The sequence below is a fragment of the Solanum verrucosum genome, unplaced genomic scaffold (assembly GCF_900185275.1).
Source record: "Solanum verrucosum unplaced genomic scaffold, falcon-dt-bn FXZP01001278.1, whole genome shotgun sequence".
In the NCBI taxonomy this organism is placed as follows: domain Eukaryota; kingdom Viridiplantae; phylum Streptophyta; class Magnoliopsida; order Solanales; family Solanaceae; genus Solanum; species Solanum verrucosum.
In genome coordinates, this window is record NW_026020317.1 from 1208970 (window position 1) to 1230918 (window position 21949).

The window sequence follows — 21949 nt, forward strand, 5'->3', positions numbered from 1 at the left end:
AGTGCACGCGCATGTCGACCCAGGCTCTCATTACTCCGATGTAGATAACCATCATAAACATCAATCAAGCTCTCTGTCAGTTGAAGCACTTGTCCTTTGGCCTCCTCCATATTCTCGTGACAATTCTGCAACCATTCTTGAGTAGTACCAATCGTGTGGGTCAAATCCTCTTCATGTGCCTGAAGCTCTTCGATTTGATTATGAAGTTCTTCACGCTCCCCCATTCATTGGTTTCTCTCGATCGCGACTTCTGCTTGATACGATGTGAAATGCTTTGCTATGTCTGTTTCTCGTCCCATCGAAGCTTTTAACTGATTTTGTAGTCTAGCCTGTGTGTGTATTAAGAGGGTTTTTTCTTTTTTATACTCCTCCTCTTGTTGCTCCATAGCGCCTGTGACAATGTCTAAATCCTCATGTAAGGTTCGAATGGTGGGTTGATGTTCCTTTTCAGCCCTTTTCTGAATTAACCTAACTCTCTCTTCGAATATTGTATCATGTTGAGCCAACTTTTCTCTAGCATTCTTTAGATCATTACTGAGGATATCCAGAGTAGACCTGTAATTTCTTTCCACCTCGAGCCGAGCTTGCTTGATTCTGACTTCAATTTCCTCTTCTCGATCTCTGAGTTATCGCGCTGATCCTTCGGGCATTACTTTGAGGGGGGCTTGATCAAAGAACCAATGGAGGTATGAGGGGTCTACTTCTCCTTCAACACGATCGTCTACCATAGCTTTCGAGCTTAAAGTTCGACTATCACCCTAAATCTTTTGAGCTTCTGATTCTCGATCTCGAACTTTAGACGACACCTCCCATACGAAACTCTGTGTATCCTCGGCCCGAGGTAAGATTTGTCTTTGTCCTAGTTGGCGTAGCACCCGAAGGGGTATGTATGGTTGGAATCCTCGAAGGCTTGTCAGAACAAAGAATGGACGATAGGAAGACATAACAATTACCTCACTCACAGGGAACCAATGATAGTTCCATGTAATATCAGATGCAGTTAATTTAAGAAGATAATGTCTCCACGCTTTGACACCTTTTGGTAATTTGTCTACTAATTCTTTCATCCTGTCTGGGTGGCTTAAAATATAATTCGTCCATTCAGATTTGAAATCTGTCGCAAAACGATGGCGATATAAGTGCTCCAAAAACCACATTTACAATAGAATGCTGCAACCTTCAAAAAAGTCTTCCCCTTCCCTACATTTAGTCAAAGCACGATAAATGTCAGCCCACATCATTGGCAAGATAGTGGATTTCTTTTTCTTCATCATAACAACGACTATTCCCGACAAACGAATATTGATTTTTTATCCCTCTTTGGAAAAACCATGGTTCCCAAAAAGGCCACCATGAATGCTTCTTGTTTATGCTTTTCCCAAGTAGGGAGGTGTTGCCCATTTTAAAGTTGTTTCCCGTAGTCTGAAAATCCTTATTTCTTTCCATATCTTAAGTATAGAAATTCCAAGGAAACCAACCCATTATCGAAACACTCCTTATGAGGATAGATGATGTGCATTTGTTCTAAAAATTTGTTCCCGCTGACGCTTTTTGGGGCTATGAGTGTTTTGCTTCGGAGATCCTTGCCTAACCCTGTGAAACCACCCAACTCCTCCAATGTAGGCGTCAACTCAAAATCGCTAAAGCGAAACAGATTGCTTGTAAAATCCCAAAAAAGGATCAAAGCCTCGATCAAATCTCTGTCAGGACTAAATCTTATGATATCTGTGAGGAAACCAAGATGTTTGAATATCTCAGTTCGCCTAAACTCATGCATATCGTTCCACCAAGCCATGAGTAGTGGTAGGGTTTTATCCGTGATCATGAACTTTGGGGGATCATTGGCCATTTCGACTGCTTCATCCCTTGGTCTTTTATCACATCTCATAGATCTCATGATTACCTGGTTAGGAAAAGAAACTCGCGATTTCTCATAGATCTGAAAAATGACTCAGAATGCCTAAAGTGGTCATTCTTTCGAAAACGACTTTTGTTGACCTTTCTTAGGAAAAGCCTAGGTTGTTTTCGGAGAGAATCACCAGATAAGGAGATAATTTTGACAAGTTAATCATGAAGAAGAGAAAGAAAAAGTAATAAAAAGAAGGTGGACATGCACTATCTGAAACAAATTTGAAGACATACATATATTTATATATATATATATATATATATTTTTTTTTGTATATGCATTATTATTATTAATATTATTATTATTTATTTATTTTTATTATTATTATATATATAATATATATATATATATTATTTTTATATATATATATATATTATTTATATATATATATATATATATATATATATATATATATATATATTATTTTTACTTTGTTTATCTTGAATTTTATATATATATATTTATATTTTCACTTTGTTTATCTTGAATTAGTTGCTGAAAATGGGTAAAAATAGACGTTTTTTTTTTAGTCAATTATTTAAAGCCGGTCAATATTTGTTATAGTCTTCCACATGATGCAACAAGTAGCACAAAAATGTACATGATGATCTCAAGAAAAGGTACCCGTCCTAGACAGACCTGGCCCCCATGCCGAGTCTTGCTAAGTTAAATGCACATGATGCAGATAAAACAGAATCTAGTAAGGATATTATGTCTGAAGGTTTCAGTTATACTAAGGTTGAACTTGTGGAGAAAGGTATCTAGACTGGCTGTAAAACGAGCGGACAACTCGAGTTAGGGAGTAGCAACGTACCGGTAGCAGCGCTTTTCGGCTTTGTGCATAGGTGCTCCCTATTCTAAACATGTGTGACTAAAAATCCTTCACTGTGGACCGAAGATCCACTGGCTATCTTGACAAAAGTGGGGTGCGCAGTCGCAATTCCCATAATTGTATTATAGAAGACTCAAAGGGGTGCGCGAGAGAAGACAATTATAATGCAATTCAAATAATATTAAAATAGTAAAAAGAAAAGTAAACACTTAGCACATTAAGCCAACAAATATAATATCCAAAACATAAATGAAGAAATAAATAAATAAAGCCATACACAAGTCAATATTTACAAGCTCGAATTCTGGTTAGTCCCCAACAGAGTCGCCATCTGTCACGCCCCTTTATTTTCAAAAAATTAATTCAAGTCATATATATAGTCAATAAAGCGACCGTGCTAGAACCACGGGACTCGAGGGGTGCCTAACACCTTTCCCTTGGTCAACAGAATTTCTTACCCGAATTTTTAGTTTGCAGACCAATAAAAATAAAGAGTCAAATTTCTTTTTGATTAGGGGTTTAAATAATAAGGTGACTTGGAACACCAAAACTCAATTCCAAGTGGTGACTCTGAATAATAAAATAATCCCTTTTCAAATTATCACTTTAATTGAAGAAACTCTTTTTCTTTCAAAAGATACTTAAATTAATTTTGAGGGAAAATAAAGGGGCGTGACATATACCATACATATTTCACTCTCTTGTTTTAAAAAAAGAAGATATATTCATTTGTTGGCAAAAGTGAAACAAAAAAGGAAGAGAATTGTCTGTTTCCAGGAGAGTCCATTTATGGTATCTTTGATTGTGGTGCATGTGTAAGAATTGGGTATTGCATTAGTAAAAGCTAAGGAGAGTTGGGGTTTGTGTATGGTATAAATAGAGAGCGACAAGTATGGCGGACAGTTATTTGGGACCCTCTCCACTTCTTAAGCCCTCTTCTTTATATACCTTTCCTTTCACTTTTTCCCCATTTTCAGGTTCCCCCAGATCTCTTTCTTTCTCCTTTATGGCCTCTAATTGCTCTTCTGCTCGTCACTGTAATTGCTCCTCTACTAGTTCCTCCACTACCCATCAACCTTCTATTCTTGTTTTCTCAGGTACCTATGTTGCGCGTTTTCCGTTTTTTGTTGGCTAGATTGTTGATTTACTTGCTTAATTGATTGGTGGGGTATGTAAATGTTGAATATTGAAAAGTACCCACAAACCAAAAAGCTCATTTTTATTGTTACTGAGATGAGAATTGGGTATTTTGAATGCTAGTGTTTTTGGGTACTAATTCAGAGGAATGAAGCTTTATGCTGTTACTTGCAATATCAGTTTATTTCTCAATTACATTTTGGTTGTCAGTGCCAAATGTGGGTAGAGAACGTAGGCATTGTTTAGAATTGGCATTTTGTTTTGAAGTTTGAAGGAATTGGATTTTGTCCGGTTAATATGCAATTTCAACTAAAATAATTGGATCATTCCCAGTTCAGCATTTATTTCCTGCTTTATTTTTTTGACATAAAATGTTTGTATATCAACATAGGAAGTAGATAAAGTACCAAGAAAGGTCATTTGGTAGGTGTTGGGGATAAGAAAGGAATTCATATTGAATATATGAATGCCATAAAGATATGTATGAAGGAGCTTGTGGCTAGTGCAAGAATTATAGTTGGAGATACAGAGGAGTTTCCCATAATAGTGGGTTTAAACCAGGTATCAGCATTGACACCATACTTGTAATCTTATAGATGAACTAACTAATACAATACAAGATGAGGTCCTATGGCGTATATTATTTGCTGACGATATTGTGCTAATTGACGAAACCAATGAAGGTGTCCACCAAAGGTTTGAACTATGGATAAATACTTTAGAGAGCAAGGGTTTTAGGATAAGTAGAAGTAAGACTAACCATATGCATTAGAAGTTTAGTTGGCATAAGAAGAGTGAGGTTCTTAAAAAATGTCAAGGAGTGTGTGTCCAATCCTCCAAAAATATTAAATTATTGAAGATCTGACACGTGTGTGACAATATTTTGGGAAGTCTGAGCAACATAGTCTAAAATCAGATGTACGAAAATTGTGTTGGAAGACCTACAATCTCTAGGAATACATGTAGACCTAACCAAAAATAGGGTACAGTGGAAGAAAAAGATTTATACAAGCGATATGAATTAGTTGGGAATATGTTTTTTTCATGTTAGTACATTTACTCTAGGAGTCTTTTAGTCCTGTCAAAGATTTATATGCCAGTAGAAAATTTAATGAACATAGTACTTTTTATTTTTATTTTGTGTAATGTTGGTATGGAATGAGCTTAAGTGTGGCGACATGGTCAGCAAGGATTCATATAGTGGTGGACCTCAAGTTGGTTGATATTGAAGGTGTAGTTGTATTATACATCAAGACTCTTGATGATTACTTTCTGAGAACTTACTACTGCTACAGGTGGAACTGCATTTAATGGTGTGGTTGAAGAGCTTAAGAATCTAACTACACGTGTAGCTCATGTGCTCCCTGTTTCTGATGACGGAGGAAGTACAGCCGAAATTGTTCGTGTTCTTGGTATGGTTAAAAGTTCCAATCCTTTCTATTCTGTATCTTTCCTTTTTGGCACTCTTTATTTGTGTTCACTAAACTGGTGCATCTGAAAATTAGTGTTAGCAGTATTAATAAGACATGACTTCCCCACGTTGTGCTTGTTCTCCTCTTCTTCCTTACCCTGGCAAGTCTTTGTGAAATAACTCCGATGAGAAGAAAAAAGAAGGCACTAATAATAGCACATGACTTCCCCACGTGAGATATATTTGGGTGTGTGATAGTTTACATTTCATTTTAGTTTGCTGTGGACTGATATCTGAAGAGTTACGGTGACTAAATCTTCGTTGGGAGAAGTGCACAACACTTTTCCAACTATAGCTAGTAATGTTTTAGGCCTTCCCAAGAAAAAAAGAGAAAAATAAAGTTTCTTCAGAAAATAAAGTGATGTATGACTGTTGGTTATCTTGCTGACTACAGTTATGTTAATGAGTTTGTTCCCCTGTTTAGCTTTTGCATCATTCTTTACGCATGTTTTCTGGCAACACGAATGAAAGATAGAAAAGTTGACCGTGAATGTTTAGGTGGTCCTGCTGTTGGAGATATACGATCAAGATGTTTGAGATTATCCGACCAAAGCACGTCAGAGGCTCGTGCAGTCCGAATATTGCTTGGTCATCGTTTACCTCTTGATCCACGAAGAGCCAAATCAGAATGGTAGTTAAAACCAGATAGTTTGTGTAACACCTTCCATCAATTCTGTTCATTTTCTCTACAATGCTCTTGGATTCTTCTCCAAAAAGTACTTTGTGGAATTTTTGGCTACAAGTCTTCTTCTTATGCATGCTCAGTGGTAAAATATTATCAACACAGATTAGATGGTTAGATAGAATAATTGCTATGCCATGGTCATGGGTTCCTTGGGCTTATCATGATTTTTCTTATATGATAGCTAAACTCAGGTGGAATATTAACTACAAAATTCTTCAAAGAGGTGAGACAACGGATAGATCTTGAGGAAAGAACAAAAATGTTGGATCTATTTTGGTGCAGATCTGTTTATCTGTGTTTGTGAACTCCTGAACAATAACAATAGCTATAAAATTGAAGGATGTAGAAGAAACCCCAACTGTCAGACAAGGCTGCATATAAATGACCTAGAAGAAATAAAAGATTCATAGTATTAAGAATTAATTCTCAGAAATTTGATAGGAAGAAGATATAAGCTTAGGAAACTACCTAGGTCTTGACTGCTTGGAGTAGTAGCATGCCTACACAAATGTGAATTTTTTTACTAAAATGATGGCATCTTAATGGAAAGACAGAAAGACAGGAAGAAAAAGAAGGAAATAAACAGAAAAAAAAAGAAGAAAAGAAAAACAGTGGTTCCTTTGAGAACCTTTTCATCTTTTAACCGGTTCTACTGAATTCTGTATACCCACTTATACTTGTTAATTGATCATGACAGGTATGAAATTGTGGAGGGCAGCCATAAACTTTGGCAAGATGTCTCAAAACCGTATAGGGAAACTATAAGAGCTTTCTTGGCTTACTTCCAGGATCAGGTTGGTCAATTAGGTACTTCTATATTATTAACTGTTTCGGGTTGTCTTATTGCTTTCTAAGATGCATTATTGCCTTGAAAATTATCTTGCAGAATTTTGTTCTTCTTCCTTAGACGTGGCTGACTTTGTTCTTCATCATTATTATGCTATTTAATTCATCTTTGTCTTTTGTTGATGGATAATCTTTGCATCCAATGCTTATTGCTGCATTAAATAAGTTTATATACATGTAGTATATTTTTCATCAGTTTAGAGGGGGAGTTACATCTTAGGGCACAAGTTGCCAAATTTGGAAAGAATAAGGAGTTCAAGTCCGTATAGAATGGATGACTATACCTAAACTTAGTGGTTTTAAGCAGTGTATTTTAACCCATAGCCCAAACTATCATGCTGTAATTCTGTCATATAAAAGAAGTTCTGATTCTTGTTTATAATTTTATTATCGAGAATAGGTTCCCAATAGCTTCATTGCACCTAATAACACCTACTACTGTCCTAATCTGGATGTCTTTATTATTAGTAGGGTTATATTGACCTCCAGTTTAGATTGCCCCCTTCCAATTAATGATTTTATGATAGGGGACTGGGTTGATCCTAATTGAATCAAACTTCTGCTTATGGCATTTAATGGCCAATGAATCAACCAAACACTTATCAATGGCGGTTAGTTTGCAGCTTGAGTGTATAAATATTCACCTCTTGAGCACTTATACTAAACGGTCAAATCATTAATATTCCTTCAAATTCTATATGTAACCTTATCCAAAAATCAATGTTTCTTTCTATTGTTGTGCCAGCATTCCATGGTGTTGAAATCAGATAATATGGTCGAAACTTTTGAAGCTATTTGCTGGTTGTTGTTGTCAATTGTCATACATAATGATGAAACTTCCACTGGAAGTAAAAGATACTTTATAATTGCTCATTAATTGGGTCTTTTTTTCCCTCTTGAATGGTCGTCTTTAGAAGTTGTTGGCTTTGCTATTGAACCAGCTGTTGTCTCTTTCTGTTTTCAGATTCTCCGGCGTTCAGATGAGCGTTTCTGTTTCAGCAATGGAAGGTATCTTACTAATTGTCTGTATAGCTTAATATTATCCTTTAGTCATTGTTCTGGGTGGTTTATTTTTATCAGCACTTGTAATAGTGACTGAAGTTGGTAACAAGACCTTATTACACTTGCAGTATAGGGAACTTTTTCTTCGCTGGAGCACGCATATTCTTCCAGTCTCTAGATGCAGCAATCTTTTTGTTTTCACGGGTTTCAGAAATTCCAGCAGAAAGTTTTGTTCTTCCCGTGATATCTACAAATGAAAGGCTTACCCTGGGATGTGAGTTATCGGTATGATCTCTATGTTAACAAAAACAATTATCTAACCTCTCCTTTCTATACCTTGACTCTTTAATTATTCTGTTCGGTACCTTCATCATCAGCGCCTTCTTTTATTTTGAGGTTGTATTTTGGTCATCCTTATTTGATATAGACTAGACATAAATAAAGAGTCACAAGGAATCCAGTTCCTCTTAGCATCTAATGCAAATGAGTATGACTGCATGCTTTTGAGCTTCAGTAAGTCGCTTAAATGCATTGATGTCTTTCTTGTGCCAGGAATATCTTGATCACTTTGTGAGGAAAGTATCACACTTCTCAAAAAAATAAATTAATGGATGTAATCCGGTGAAGGGAAAAATATAATTAGACAAGTGTGGCTGAAGATATGGAAAATGAGCGTTTTTGCAAAGATGCAATCATAAGTCCATAAAACTAGGAAAAGATATAACCAAAATGAGGAATGCCCTGTTTATGTTTTCTTATTCAAGTCTATTTTCTAATTGTGTTATGCTTACCTGATAAGGAATTCTCTTTTTTCAGGCTATTCATAATATCAGTTTTCTATTTCCAATTGGTCATATGTGCCTGAAAAGTCACTTGGATGCCTGTTTTGTGCTTGTTAATATTAGGGAATTAAGGAACCTATGCCATCTTCTTTGAGATTCTTTTGATCAATTACATGGCTTCTTATAATCCATAATCTTGGTAAGTTTCTATAATTTGCCTTTAAAGTCATCTTAAACAATGATGTCAAACACTAGTGCTAAATACTAAGAACCATGGCTTGAAAGTTGTTATCAATGAGTAACTTGCAATATAAATTGGATACTGTTTTCATCGGCAAGAATAGCACCTTTCCCAGACCCCACTTGGGGGATTTCACTAGGTATGTTGTTCTTGTAAGAGTAGCACCTTGTAGTTATCTCAGACGTGATGAAGTTGAATTTCTATAGGAATTCAGGATGATGATCCTTCTAACAAACAAGGCTCTGAACAGTAACTGACAAATTTAAAATCTGTTTCCTGTGCTCAAAGTGGTAAACACTGTTTGTTAAGCCATTCAAAATCTCCTTTATTTGTCGATTAGATACAAAAGTTAAAATAATTTAGTTAATGGATAATGGCTTGCAACTACAATTAAAACTTTTCTTTGTTGCATGTAACCAATGTGTAGGATGGAACTGTCATACGCGGACAAAATGAAATATCTCATCCAACCCATGGATCCATGCAACCTATAGACAAGGTATCAAAGCAGTCTGTAATCTTGATGTGTAATGCTTTTTGTTTCTTTTATTATATTTTTCCCTTAAAATTTTCTGGAAACAGATACTACTTGCAAGGTTAATTGTTGTAATTTTATATTCCTAACATAAACTATAATCATGATAAATACAGTCTTCTTAAAAAGGAGTTGCTGTGATCCCTGCTGAAATGTGATATTTTTACCATACCTTGTTATCGTATTTTGTTCTCAGATCAGAAACCCTTAATTTATTTGGATAATCTATCTGGGATATACTTTCGATTCATTTGATAGGTTCAAAACGAACATGGATAAGAATAATTTACTTTCCATTTGCATGTTGTGGATAATTTCAAAGCTTAAGTATGACATGGGCTTTTTAAGGAGACTTGTTTACTTGGGTTAACATACTCTTGAATGATTAAGCCTCATATTTGTGAGACTGCTAAATAACTTGTATAATACCATCTTGTTCTATAGGAGAAAGAGATTGGTAAATGAGATGCTTATGTTATAGAGTATTTTGGATATGCTTTGTACATATGGGCACTTGGGCGTTCTGTATAAAGGGGCCTTGGTATAATAGTTCAGGATGTTAAATTTGATCTAACCGAGTGATTTCAAAGGGTTAAGTTGATGGATTGGCACTTTGGATCGGAGAGATTACTGAGTACCCTGCATATATGTACTAGAGACTGGTGGAGTGATGGTAAATTTCACGAAATAGTCCAAAGCATGGTCATGGCCCTTACCTTTGCTAGATATTTCACTTTTACACTTCTGTTGAATAGTCTGATCTGTGCAACAACACAGTATAGAAAGTCGGGAGATGCAATATAAATCTAGAGTACTTGCTTTCATTTTTTGCTAGTGTGCAGCAGGTTGGTCTTGCTCAACTTAACCAGTTCACTTTTTGAACCTTGTCGGACAGGATGCCTCTTCAGCCCCAGCACTTCCTTCTAGAATAAAACGGATATTCTACATGTCCAGTGAAGGAAGCAACTTATTGCATGAGGTAAATAGGCTTGTTGTTCTTATCAATGAATAGAAAGATGAGACTTGAACTCTGCATGCCTGTATAATAACATGTTTTTTAAAAGATAAGCACTTTCTGATAGGTCGTTAAAGCTAAACCCTCACTTCAAAATGTTGTTGCCAGACGAGGTAGAAGAAATATATTTATCAATCAGTTGTCTCCAATGATTGTCCTTCATCTAAATTTGGATGTTACAAAGAATATCTGCCATATGAGTTTTGGATTGTGAAAGTTCATTCCACATTCCTACTTGTCGAAACTTAAAAGCTTTATGCAACCAAAGAAATTGTTGACAAGATTGTCTCTAAGGGTCCCTTGTCATAAAAAAAAAAAAGATTGTCTCTAAGGGATTACATGTTAATTTTATGCATATTTTCTCCTATAATAAAAGTAGCTAATCTTGCACCTGTGAGATGGTTAAAGCTGCTGAGCCTCAGGGCATTGGTCTAGTGGTTAAAGCGCAACGCATGATGTGGGGGTTGTATGTACTTCACAAGTTTGAACTCTATCACTAATCACATGCATAAGTTTGGTAATTTAAGTGGAGAAGGGTGGCCCATTACCCACCGAGCTTTGAACTGTGCAACTAACTCTCAGGGATTTTTTGGTTATAAAAAAGGTTGTTGAATCCCTTTTACCGTTTTTGAATTTGCTTCTTGTATTGGGAACAAGAATTACTACTGGCGTTCCTAATATCACTGTAAAAGGAAATGTTTTGTATTAGAAAAGGTCAAAATTGAATGCAATAAAACTATGAAGTTCTTAAAGATTAATTGTAATTACAATTTGATCCACCATAGAATACAATAACTAAGGTAAAAACATTGATCAATATTTCATGTTGGATTTTGATGCTTTAAAAATAGTATAAATAGATTAATGAAAAGCTCATTTTAGCTCTATAGTTGATGTTCTGACTGCTGATATTTCCTGGTTCTTTGCCTTTTGTACAGGTCTTCCCCACTGTAAATCCCACTGTCTTGGAACAGTTGAGAAGTGTTGACTGTATCGTATTTGGCATGGGATCCCTCTTTACTTCCATCTGCCCTTCTCTGGTAGAGTAGCATGCAACTTAAGTTCTTCCACATTAGTTCACAGACATGAAATGCTTTGGGTGGTGCTGGGTGCATTATTACAACTCAGGATTTGTTGTTTCTCATTTGATTTCGATATTTATACTGTTCATCCCCCATTGTTAAAGCATGTGCAAGTATCTAGTTTTGTCGAGTCGATCCTGCTTGTGAGACAAACTAAAACAAGTAGGTTGAAGATATACCTAATATTGACAAACTAATTTGTTTTCTTTTAATTGAGTTCATCTTCTCAAGCATGGCATTGTCATCACTCATCACTATTATGTTATCATTCTTCTTCTCATTTTTTTTTTGAAAAGAACGAAAATAAGTACTCAGTGATTTTGCTGCTCCATTTGAAGGTTTTACTTGGAGTGGGGGAAACCATCTCTTCACAGTCTTGTCCCAAGGTAATTTAGGCGATGCAAATAATAACTGTATTGCTGCTTTCTCAGACAAACTGTGTTGTCTGTGCAAATGATTTCCTCGTCTCATTGATGTTTTTCTCATGTGAATGTTATTAATTTCTTCTTCTCCTTCCCCAACAATTCTTCTTCTTAATCCCAGGTACTTCTGTTGAATGGTTCTCATGATCGAGAAACTAGTGGCCTTAGTGCTTCTTGCTTTGTGACTGCCATTACCGATGCCTTAAATCGAACTTATGGAGATCCTCATAATTGTCTTAAAAATCCTGTAAGTACCTAAGCATTTATGCGTTTCTTCTCAAATTGACTAATTGTTATGTATTTTCATTTGTCCACTGTGTGTTGTTATGGATTTTCATTTAATTGGGGTTTTCACTCTCAGTCCTTATGTGTAGAACATGCATCTTGTCAGTTGAATATTTTTCTAATCATTGCCTAGATGTAACTTAAGGAAAGTGATGAGAAATTATGGACTACTCAATATGTTCCCGATTGTGGTTGTAGGATCCTGAATCCGACCCAAAAATTACTGAATAAAGCACACCCTAGTGGCCTAGTTAACAGTCTCAATGTGTGGATGGATCCTTTGATAGCAATGCCAATTGTTCATTCTCAAGCACTTCCACATCAGCAATTTTCCAACTTATTTTGGCATTGGAACTTGGAACTCCTAGTTTGACATCATAGGTCGTGATACTCTGCTAGCTTTGTCAATTGTTCATTACTAAACTATAGCTCATGACAGATGCTTCAGTTAAATTTCATGGGAGCTCATATGATTTGCCATCCCATTTCTCTGATTACATGATCCATACATTGAACCTCATGGAATTATGAGTTCCTTCCCCAAGAGATCAGTACTCATGCTGAAGCATTTATTATATGTGGTTTGCGTTGGTATTTTGGTTCCAATCTTCTATAGCATCGTGTTCATTCCATCTCATAGTGGGCATCCTGGATAGGCTGGCATAAGTATGAGAGTGAGAGTCAAAATTTTATTTTACTTAAATAGAAGTGTGTCTGAAAGTGGGGAGGAAGTTAACTTGATGAAGAATTTGAACTCTCTTCATACATAAGTGTTTTCCTACTGCATCTCATAAGTTAATTTTCGAGTCCTATGGTTCTGTAGAGTCGATGAAAAATGCTACTCCCTTTATCCCAATTGAATAGAAAGAGAGATATAACAAAGAGGAAAAGTGGCTCAAGATGCCCCTCACATTACATATTAGGCTGTAAAGTTCTTCTTGAGAGTATAAATTATTTCATGGATAAACAATGAAAAGTGGGTATCCATTATATTTTGCAATTTGATCAAAATCATTTGGCTCTCATCACTGTAATTTTAATTTGTTTTTAGTTCATTGAGCAACTAGCTGAATGTAACACACAACAGTAGATTTCACATACTTGCACAAACATAACCTTGAATCTCGCCATGAAAATTAAATTTTTTGTTTCTTATGAAGTTATGATGGAATTTTTCTTTTCAGCCAAACAAATATGTCAACACCCTTCTGGTGCCGAAAAACGGCCAAATACCTGTGGATATAGAAAGCTTGGCTTCTCAAGGAATTTTCAATGTGGTATGTTCCTGTTTCATGGTTATTAGAAATGCTTCTTGGTAAATCAATAATGTACTTGATCAGTTTCTATTGGTCATGAGATTTCTCGTTTTAATTTCAAAAACCTAGTGCTCATTTGAAATTCGCAAAGTCGGTCTCATAAATGTCGCTAGATCCACTACATGTGATTGCTTTGCTGGTGATCCTCTTCAATTAAGTTGACAAATGGAGTTCTTGTAGGTCACGGTGGATTCCTTCCATGATTCAAAAGTGGGTGTGCTTTTTGATCCCAAGTCACTGATTCAAGCACTTTCCAATCTGTTGACGGATGAACGAGCCTGAATGCCACTGTGCTCGTTAAACCTTAATTTATCAGAAAATTCAGAGCTTGTGGCACAGTAGTGTTCTGAAGTTTCTCCCTTTTGCACAACTTGCAATGGTATGAAGTTCGCTAATAGGGAGTGCAGTAATCTTGTTTTGTTCATACATCTATCGATTTTCATAATATTTTTAGTGCTGCTATTGCAGGGTCTGAAGAGAAATAGGCTGTTTGTGCGAACTTGTAGATCGATAAACAATTCAAAGACCTCTGCATTGATTTCAACTCCATGAAGTCCGAAGGATGAGGGTAAGGCTTCCATAGTTTCACGTTGGCATTGGCTTAGATCTTATTCAGCTCTTACTGGGAAAGAATATCATTGTTCACAATTGAGCTGAAACACATCTGATGTTTCGTATTTGGACAGAGGTACAGATCAATGAAATTTTTGCCAACCACAGTTTGTTTGGAATTGAAGCGTAATTGCTGTTGTACATAATGGAATTTTCTTTACATCAAGGGCCTTATTTTATAGGAAAATTAAATGTTCTCTCTTTAGAGCAGGGTGTTGAATATTTTCCGTTCCCGTTAAGGGACAAACTGCTGTGATGCCTTTCCTCCTATTTTTTTTTGTTTATTCCGCCAAAAGAGAAGCTTTTGTGATTTGCAAACAGGACAACATAGTGATCAAGTACTCGATCTACTGCTGTATCAGAGTCCAATAGTTCCAAAATTATGGTAATAAAACTTATTAGAAAGTTACAAATGAAAGGTTCATTCATTTGAGGACATCAAACTGCGTGCACAATCCATCTTTGACCTTATTATTATCATAAAATCAGTCTTATCAAATGTAACTTGCCGTGCTTTCCAGGGAATTCAATCATCAATTGAAAATGTTAACATTTGAGTTACCGTAATATAACCACAACGATAGTACTATATATACCATGGTCACTCTAAGCATTTCATCCACAAATTCAAACAGTGTCATATTAGAATAAACAAAAAAACATTTAAGTGGTGAAAAATGGCTTTGACAATGAACTGGAAATCTGCTTTTTTAGCTCTAGTTGTGTTAGGAATGTGGGCTACTGAAGCCACATCCCGTGACTTGAATGAAGCCTCGATGGTCCAGAAACACGAGAAGTGGATGGCTCGCTTTGGGCGTGTGTACAGAAATGATGCAGAGAAGGCAAAAAGGTTCAATATATTCAAGGACAATGTTGATTACATTGAGTCAATCAACAAGGCTGGAATGAGGCCTTATAAGTTGAGCATCAATGGATTTGCAGATTTGACCAATAAGGAATTCAGAGCCACTCACAACGGGTACAAAGCGTCTTCTCATCAGAAGTCATCAAAAACCATATCATTCAGGTACGAAAATGTGACTGCTCCAGGTACCATGGATTGGAGAAAGAAGGGTGCTGTTACTGGAGTTAAGGATCAAGGGCAATGCGGTAAGTATTCAAATTACGTCCTGTTAATAATATCCTCAATTTTTTAATGAAAAAAAAGAATCTTATTAGCATAACCTGATAATATTGAAGGATGTTGCTGGGCATTTTCCGCTGTTGCTGCTACTGAAGGGATCAACGAGATCAAAACAGGTAAGTTGATCTCCTTGTCTGAGCAAGAACTCGTGGACTGCGACACAAGTTCGGATATGGGATGTGAGGGAGGTCTTATGGATGATGCTTTTAAGTTCATCATCAAGAATCACGGGCTTACTACTGAATCTAATTATCCATACGAGGGAACGGATGGCACTTGCAAAACCGGAAAGGAATCCAATGACGCTGCTAAGATTACTGGTTATGAAGATGTCCCAGCCAACAGTGAATCTTCTCTGTTGAGTGCTGTTGCTAACCAACCTGTATCAGTTGCCATTGATGCTAGTGGATCAGATTTCCAATTCTATTCTAGTGGTGTTTTCACTGGAGAATGTGGAACTGAATTAGATCATGGTGTGACAGCAGTTGGATATGGAAAAACTAGTGACGGGACAAAGTATTGGTTAGTCAAAAACTCGTGGGGGACTAGCTGGGGTGAGAGCGGTTACATTAGAATGCAAAGAGGCATTGATGCTAAGGAAGGAATTTGTGGAATTGCTATGCAAGCTTCTTATCCAACTGCTTAAATAGCTGAAAAGCTTGATGGGGGAAGTTGCTATGTATTCATCTTCAAACACTATTGTTATTCACCTTGTTCATAGATTATGTGGTACTGTGTATATATATGTAAATTCTAAGTGTTAAACAGAACTTTGTATGTGAAAAATATTTCAGCATTCAGCAATGAAGTGTAGACATAACTTCTTGCAAATCTTTTGTCACCACTTGATTCAAAATAAGCAACTTTGTCTAGACAAAGAAACTAACTAGCAGTAAGTAATGTTGTTGAAGATTAGAGGACAGGGCACTTTGTTTTTGATAAAAAAAATTCTACTCGTTTGCCTCCAAATGACAGTACAACGAGCTATATATGTAACTCGTGTAAAAAAAGACTTGTACACTCGTAGGCTCCAGTTCATTGAATTTCAGTATTAATTAGTTATCCAAATATGACATGTTCTCTAAACTAGATCCACTCATTCTTGTTTCCAGCAATTAACCTACTGATGTAGTCATTAGCCTATCCCGTACTACTCGAAAGCCTTCCAAAACTCTGTTTAAATTCATGAAATGCTGTACCTAGAAGATTCAGTCCTGCATTTGCATGTTTTAAGATGGAACTACTACTCATCACAAATATACACACAAAAATGGGCGTCCAATCCAAATATTAAGCAAATGAGGATAGTAGTGTAATACACAAACACCCTAAGTTTTTGTGTATTAGGTGATAGTGTGTTTGTTATGAAATCTCGTTCTAGTTTTCAGATTTGTCCAACTTTCAAAGAGTACCTTGAATCTCTGTCATCAAAATCAAAATTTTAGTTCTGGTGCCGAAAGATGGGCAAATACCTGTGGATATAGAAAGCTTGTCTTCACAAGGAATTTCAATGTGGTATATTACGTTCCTGTTTCACGGTTATTAGAAATGCTTCCCGGTAAATGAAAAATGTACTTGATCAGTTTCTATTGGTCATGAGATTGCTCGTTTTAATTTCAAAAACCAAGTGTTCATTTGAAATTTGCAGAGTCGGTCTCATAAATGTTGTTAGATCCACTACTTGTAATTGCTTTACTAGTGATCCTCTTCAATTTAGGTGACAAATTGAGTTCTTGTAGGTCAAAGTAGATCCTATCCATGATCCAAAAGAGGGTGTGCTTTTTGATCGTAATCTTGCTGTGTTCATACATCTATTTCCCGTCTTTCAAATGATTCACCACGCCTTTTGCAGCAATTGCAGTGAACTTGCAAACCGAACTCTTTAGTAATTCATTCTTGCACTGCAAGGAAAGAATGAAACTAGAACCAGCCTGATGCCGTACATGGAAATATTTTCTTTTCCCGTTGAGTAAGGGGCAAACTGTTGTAATGCCCTCTCTTCTATTTTCCTCCTTTTTTTTCTTGGTTTCCCACATATTCAGTATCCATTTTGGGGCCTAATTAATCTGGATTCACTCTAGGAAATGGGTTCAAACCCGAGACCTTTTGGTTAATGATAGAGGTGTACTTACCACTCCACAGTAACCTTTGGTGTTTTTTGTTTGTTCCTTTTCCTTATCACATTTAAGCCAAAAGGGAAGGTGTTTGGGATTTGCAATGAGGACAACATAGTGATCAAGTTCTCCACTGCTAAATTAGAAAAAATTTCCTTGTGCCAATATAGGAGCTTTGTTAGTGCTAATAGTTCCAAAATTATGGTAATAAAAATTATTAGATAGTTACAGATGAAAGGTGCATTGCAAGGTAATCAAATGAGGACATCAAACTGCATTCACAACCCATCTTTATAACTTGCCGTGCTTTCCAGGGGATTCAATCATCAATTGAAAATGATAACATTTGAGTTACCTTAATTTATAACCACAATCTTAGTACTATAACTACCATGGTTACTCTAAACATTTCATCCACAACATTCAAACAGAGACATACATTAGAATCAACAAAAAATTCTAGTGGTGAAAAATGGCTTTGACAATCAATTGGAAATCTGCTTTTTTAGCTCTACTTGTGTTAGCAATGTGGGCTATTGAAGCCACATCTCGTGAATTGAACGAAGCCTCGATGGTCCAGAAACATGAGATGTGGATGACTCGCTTTGGACGTGTGTACAAAGATGATGCAGAGAAGGCAAAAAGGTTCAACATATTCAAGGACAATATTGATTACATTGAGTCAATCAACAAGGCTGGAATTAGGCCTTATAAGTTGAGCATCAATGGATTTGCAGATTTGACAAATGAGGAATTCAGAGCCACTCACAACGGGTACAAAGCGTCATCTCATCAAAAGTCATCAAAAACCACATCTTTCAGGTATGAAAATGTGACTGCTCCAGCTACAATGGATTGGAGAAAGAAGGGTGCTGTTACTGGAGTTAAGGATCAAGGGCAATGTGGTAAGTATTCAAACTAGGTCCCGTTCAATGTTAATAATATCCTCATTTTTTCAGCGAAAAAGAATCTTATTAGCTTAAGCTGATATATTGTAGGATGTTGCTGGGCATTTTCTGCTGTTGCTGCTACTGAAGGGATCAACGAGATCAAAACTGGTAAGTTGATCTCTTTGTCTGAGCAAGAACTCGTGGACTGCGACACAAGTTCAGATATGGGATGTGAGGGAGGTCTTATGGATGATGCTTTTAAGTTCATCATCAAGAATCACGGGCTTACTACTGAATCTAATTATCCATACGAGGGAACGGATGGCACTTGCAAAACTGGAAAGGAATCCAATGACGCAGCTAAGATTACTGGTTATGAAGATGTCCCAGCCAACAGTGAATCTGCTCTGTTGAATGCGGTTGCTAACCAACCTGTATCTGTCGCCATTGATGCTAGTGGATCAGATTTCCAATTCTATTCTAGTGGTGTTTTCACTGGAGAATGTGGAACTGAATTGGATCACGGAGTTACAGCAGTTGGATATGGAAAAAATAGTGATGGGACAAAGTATTGGTTAGTCAAGAACTCGTGGGGGACTAGCTGGGGCGAGAACGGTTACATTAGAATGCAAAGAGGCATTGATGCCGAGGAAGGACTTTGTGGAATTGCTATGCAGGGTTCTTATCCAACTGCTTGATGAAATAGCTGAGAAGTTTGATGGGAAGTTGCTATTGATTCGTCTTTAAACACTATTGTTATTCACCTTGTTCATAGATTGTGTGGTGTGTATACTGTGTATATGTTACAAACTCTTTGTTTGTAAATTCTTAGTGTTAAACAAAAGTTTATATGTGAAAATATTTCAGCATTGAACATTGAAGTGCACTTATATCTTCTTGCAAATCTTTAGTCACGACTTGACCTAAAATAAGCAATTTTGTCTAGACACAAAAATTAACTAGCAGTAAGCAATGATGAAGAAGATTAGAGGACACTTTGTTCTTGCCTCCAAATGACAAGTACAACTTGCTATAGATGTAACTCATGTCAAAAAAGATTTCTACATTTCATTGAATCTCAATATGACATGTTCTCGAAACTAGATTCACTCGCTCTTGTTTCGAACAATTAACCTATTCTAGAGCAAGATTAGCCTATCCTGCACTACGAAGCCTTCGTAAACTTTGTTTAAATTCATGAAATGCTGTACCTAGAAGATCGAATCCTGCATTTGCAAGTTGGAAGATGGAACTACTACTCATCATAGACACACACGCATACAAAAATAAAAATTAAAAAGGTCACCCAATCCAAAGGGATAGTAGTATAATACTCAAATACTTAATCTCGTTTTTTCAGATATATACAACTTTCAAAGAGTACTTGCACAAACAGTACCTCGAATCTCTGGCATGAAAATCAAAATTTTAGTTTCTTGTGATTGACAAATATACATCGACACCTTTCTGGTGCCGGAAAATGGCCAAATACCCGTGGATATAGAAAGCCTGGCTTCACAAGGAATTTTCAATGTGGTTTGTTACGTTCCCGTTCATGAATATTAGAAATTCTTCTAGGTAAATCAACAATGTACTTAATTTCAAAAACCAAGAGCTCATTTGAATTTCGCAGAGTCGGTCTCATAAATATCATTAGATCCACTACTTGGGTGTGATATGTGTCTTTATGTTCTTGTGCTCCTGGCTTATACTTTCCTTTGGTATGATTTTCGCCTTTCCATGTGTAACCAAGAAAACCATTGAATTTCTAAAATGCATGACTAGTTAACTGATTCCCTTCTGAAGAGCCCATATATATGTGTGTGTAACAATCTGAGCTTTCCAAATTGCTTCCCTTCTAATAAACTTGCCATCTTTTAGTTTTTTGCATCCTCGAGAATTAAGAAAGAATCCATTCTGTGTCTTAGAAATGTGAACTCTTTAGTAATTCATTTTTGCACTGCTAGGGAAGGACGGAAACTAGAACCAGCTTGATGCTGGTGGATAAGTACTTACCACTCCACCACAACCTTTTGATGTTTTTGTTTGTTCCATTTCCTTATCACATTTAAGCCAAAAGAGAAGCACTTTTGATTTGCAAAAAGGACAGCATAGTGATCAACTTCTCCACTGCTAAATTAGAAATTTTTTCCATGTGCCAGTAAAGGAGCTTTGTTAGTGCTAATAGTTCCAAGATTATGGTAATAAAACTTGTTAGATAGTTACAAATGAAAGGTTCATTGCAACACAATCAAATAAGGACATCAGACTGCGTACAGTACAATCCATCTTTATTATCATATAAAAATCACTCTATAACTCTTAACATATATCACTTGCCGTGCTTTCCAGGGAATTCAATCATCAATTGAAAATAATAACATTTGAGTCACCTTAATATAACCAGAATGATAGTAATATAAATACCATGGTCACTCTAAGCATTTCATCCACAACATTCAAACAGGGACATATATTAGAATCAACATAAACATTTAAGTGGTGAAAAATGGCTTTGACAATAAATTGGAAATCAGCTATTTTAGCTCTACTAGTGATAGGAATATTGTGGGCTAATGAAGCCACATCTCGTGACTTGAACGAAGCCTCAATGGTCCAGAAACACGAGAAGTGGATGGCTCGCTTTGGGCGTGTGTACAGAGATGATACAGAGAAGGCAAAAAGGTTCAACATATTCAAGGACAATTTTGATTACATTCAGTCAATCAACAAGGCTGGAATGAGGCCTTATAAGTTGAGCATCAATGGATTTACAGATTTAACAAATGAGGAATTTAGGGCCACTCATAACGGATACAAAATGTCTTCTCATCTTACATCATCAAAAACAACATTTTTCAGGTATGAAAATGTGACTGCTCCAGCTACCATGGATTGGAGAAAGAAAGGTGCTGTTACTGGAGTTAAGGATCAAGGGCAATGTGGTAAGTATTCAAATTAATTAAGTCCTGTTAATAGTATCCTCTCTTTTTTTTAACGAAAGAAGAATCTTATTAGCTTAACTTGATAATATTGTAGGATGTTGCTGGGCATTTTCCGCTGTTGCTGCTACTGAAGGGATCAATGAGATCAAAACAGGTAAGTTGATCTCCTTGTCTGAGCAAGAACTTGTGGACTGCGACACAAGTTCAGATATGGGATGTGAAGGAGGTCTTATGGATGATGCTTTTAAGTTCATCATCAAAAACCACGGTCTTACTACTGAATCTAATTATCCATATGAGGGAACGGATGGCACTTGCAAAACTGGAAAGGAATCCAATGACGCTGCTAAGATTACTGGTTATGAAGATGTCCCAGCCAACAGTGAATCTGCTTTGTTGAATGCTGTTGCTAACCAACCTGTATCCGTCGCCATTGATGCTAGTGGATCAGATTTCCAATTCTATTCTAGTGGTGTTTTCACTGGAGAATGTGGAACAGAGTTAGATCACGGTGTTACAGCAGTTGGATATGGAATAACTAGTGACGGGACAAAGTATTGGTTAGTCAAGAACTCGTGGGGAACTAGCTGGGGTGAGAACGGTTACATTAGAATGCAAAGAGGCGTTGTTCCTGAGGAAGGAATTTGTGGAATTGCTATGCAAGCTTCTTATCCAACTGCTTAA

At 36.5% G+C, this 21949-nt stretch overlaps 3 protein-coding genes and 1 pseudogene across 6 annotated transcripts; 3 read left to right on the top strand and 1 right to left on the bottom strand.

Moving 5' to 3' along the window:
* Positions 1-1227: 1227 nt before the first annotated feature.
* LOC125835292 (uncharacterized) lies at positions 1228-2774 on the bottom strand (annotated as a pseudogene).
* Positions 2775-3496: 722 nt separating this feature from the next.
* On the top strand, positions 3497-14320 carry LOC125835200 (uncharacterized protein YNL011C). The gene is made up of 14 exons (XM_049514325.1): positions 3497-3838; positions 5174-5290; positions 5848-5980; positions 6732-6828; positions 7845-7888; positions 8011-8167; positions 9333-9404; positions 10336-10419; positions 11394-11495; positions 11876-11923; positions 12081-12206; positions 13429-13521; positions 13741-13939; positions 14029-14320. The coding sequence occupies exons 1-13, from the start codon at positions 3634-3636 to the stop codon at positions 13840-13842; spliced, it is 1380 nt and encodes a 459-aa protein (XP_049370282.1). The 5' UTR covers positions 3497-3633; the 3' UTR covers positions 13843-13939; positions 14029-14320.
* Positions 14321-14849: 529 nt separating this feature from the next.
* Positions 14850-19018, top strand: LOC125835224 (senescence-specific cysteine protease SAG39-like). Of its 4 annotated transcripts, XM_049514350.1 has the most exons (3): positions 14919-15222; positions 18276-18335; positions 18429-19018. In XM_049514350.1, the coding sequence occupies exons 1-3, from the start codon at positions 14949-14951 to the stop codon at positions 19016-19018; spliced, it is 924 nt and encodes a 307-aa protein (XP_049370307.1). In that variant the 5' UTR covers positions 14919-14948. The 4 variants fall into 4 exon arrangements, with proteins under 4 accessions (XP_049370303.1, XP_049370307.1, XP_049370306.1 ...); XM_049514346.1 differs by lacking the exons at positions 18276-18335; positions 18429-19018 and adding an exon at positions 15373-15977 and having other exon boundaries at positions 14850-15282; XM_049514349.1 differs by lacking the exon at positions 18276-18335 and having other exon boundaries at positions 14919-15282.
* Positions 19019-20829: 1811 nt separating this feature from the next.
* LOC125835223 (senescence-specific cysteine protease SAG39-like) lies at positions 20830-21949 on the top strand. The gene is made up of 2 exons (XM_049514345.1): positions 20830-21265; positions 21360-21949. The coding sequence occupies exons 1-2, from the start codon at positions 20830-20832 to the stop codon at positions 21947-21949; spliced, it is 1026 nt and encodes a 341-aa protein (XP_049370302.1).

What these genes read in the sequence shown, in the direction of transcription:
- LOC125835200 (XM_049514325.1), top strand. Translation starts at nt 3,634, where the DNA reads ATGGCGGACAGTTATTTGGGACCCTCTCCACTTCTTAAGCCCTCTTCT. An exon ending in TTCTGTTTCAGCAATGGAAG is followed by an intron (nt 7,889 to 8,010) that starts GTATCTTACTAA and finishes TTACACTTGCAG; the next exon opens with TATAGGGAACTTTTTCTTCG. An exon ending in CTTCACAGTCTTGTCCCAAG is followed by an intron (nt 11,924 to 12,080) that starts GTAATTTAGGCG and finishes TCTTAATCCCAG; the next exon opens with GTACTTCTGTTGAATGGTTC.
- LOC125835224 (XM_049514346.1), top strand. Translation starts at nt 14,850, where the DNA reads ATGGCTTTGACAATGAACTGGAAATCTGCTTTTTTAGCTCTAGTTGTG. An exon ending in TAAGGATCAAGGGCAATGCG is followed by an intron (nt 15,283 to 15,372) that starts GTAAGTATTCAA and finishes ATAATATTGAAG; the next exon opens with GATGTTGCTGGGCATTTTCC.
- LOC125835223 (XM_049514345.1), top strand. Translation starts at nt 20,830, where the DNA reads ATGGCTTTGACAATAAATTGGAAATCAGCTATTTTAGCTCTACTAGTG. An exon ending in TAAGGATCAAGGGCAATGTG is followed by an intron (nt 21,266 to 21,359) that starts GTAAGTATTCAA and finishes ATAATATTGTAG; the next exon opens with GATGTTGCTGGGCATTTTCC.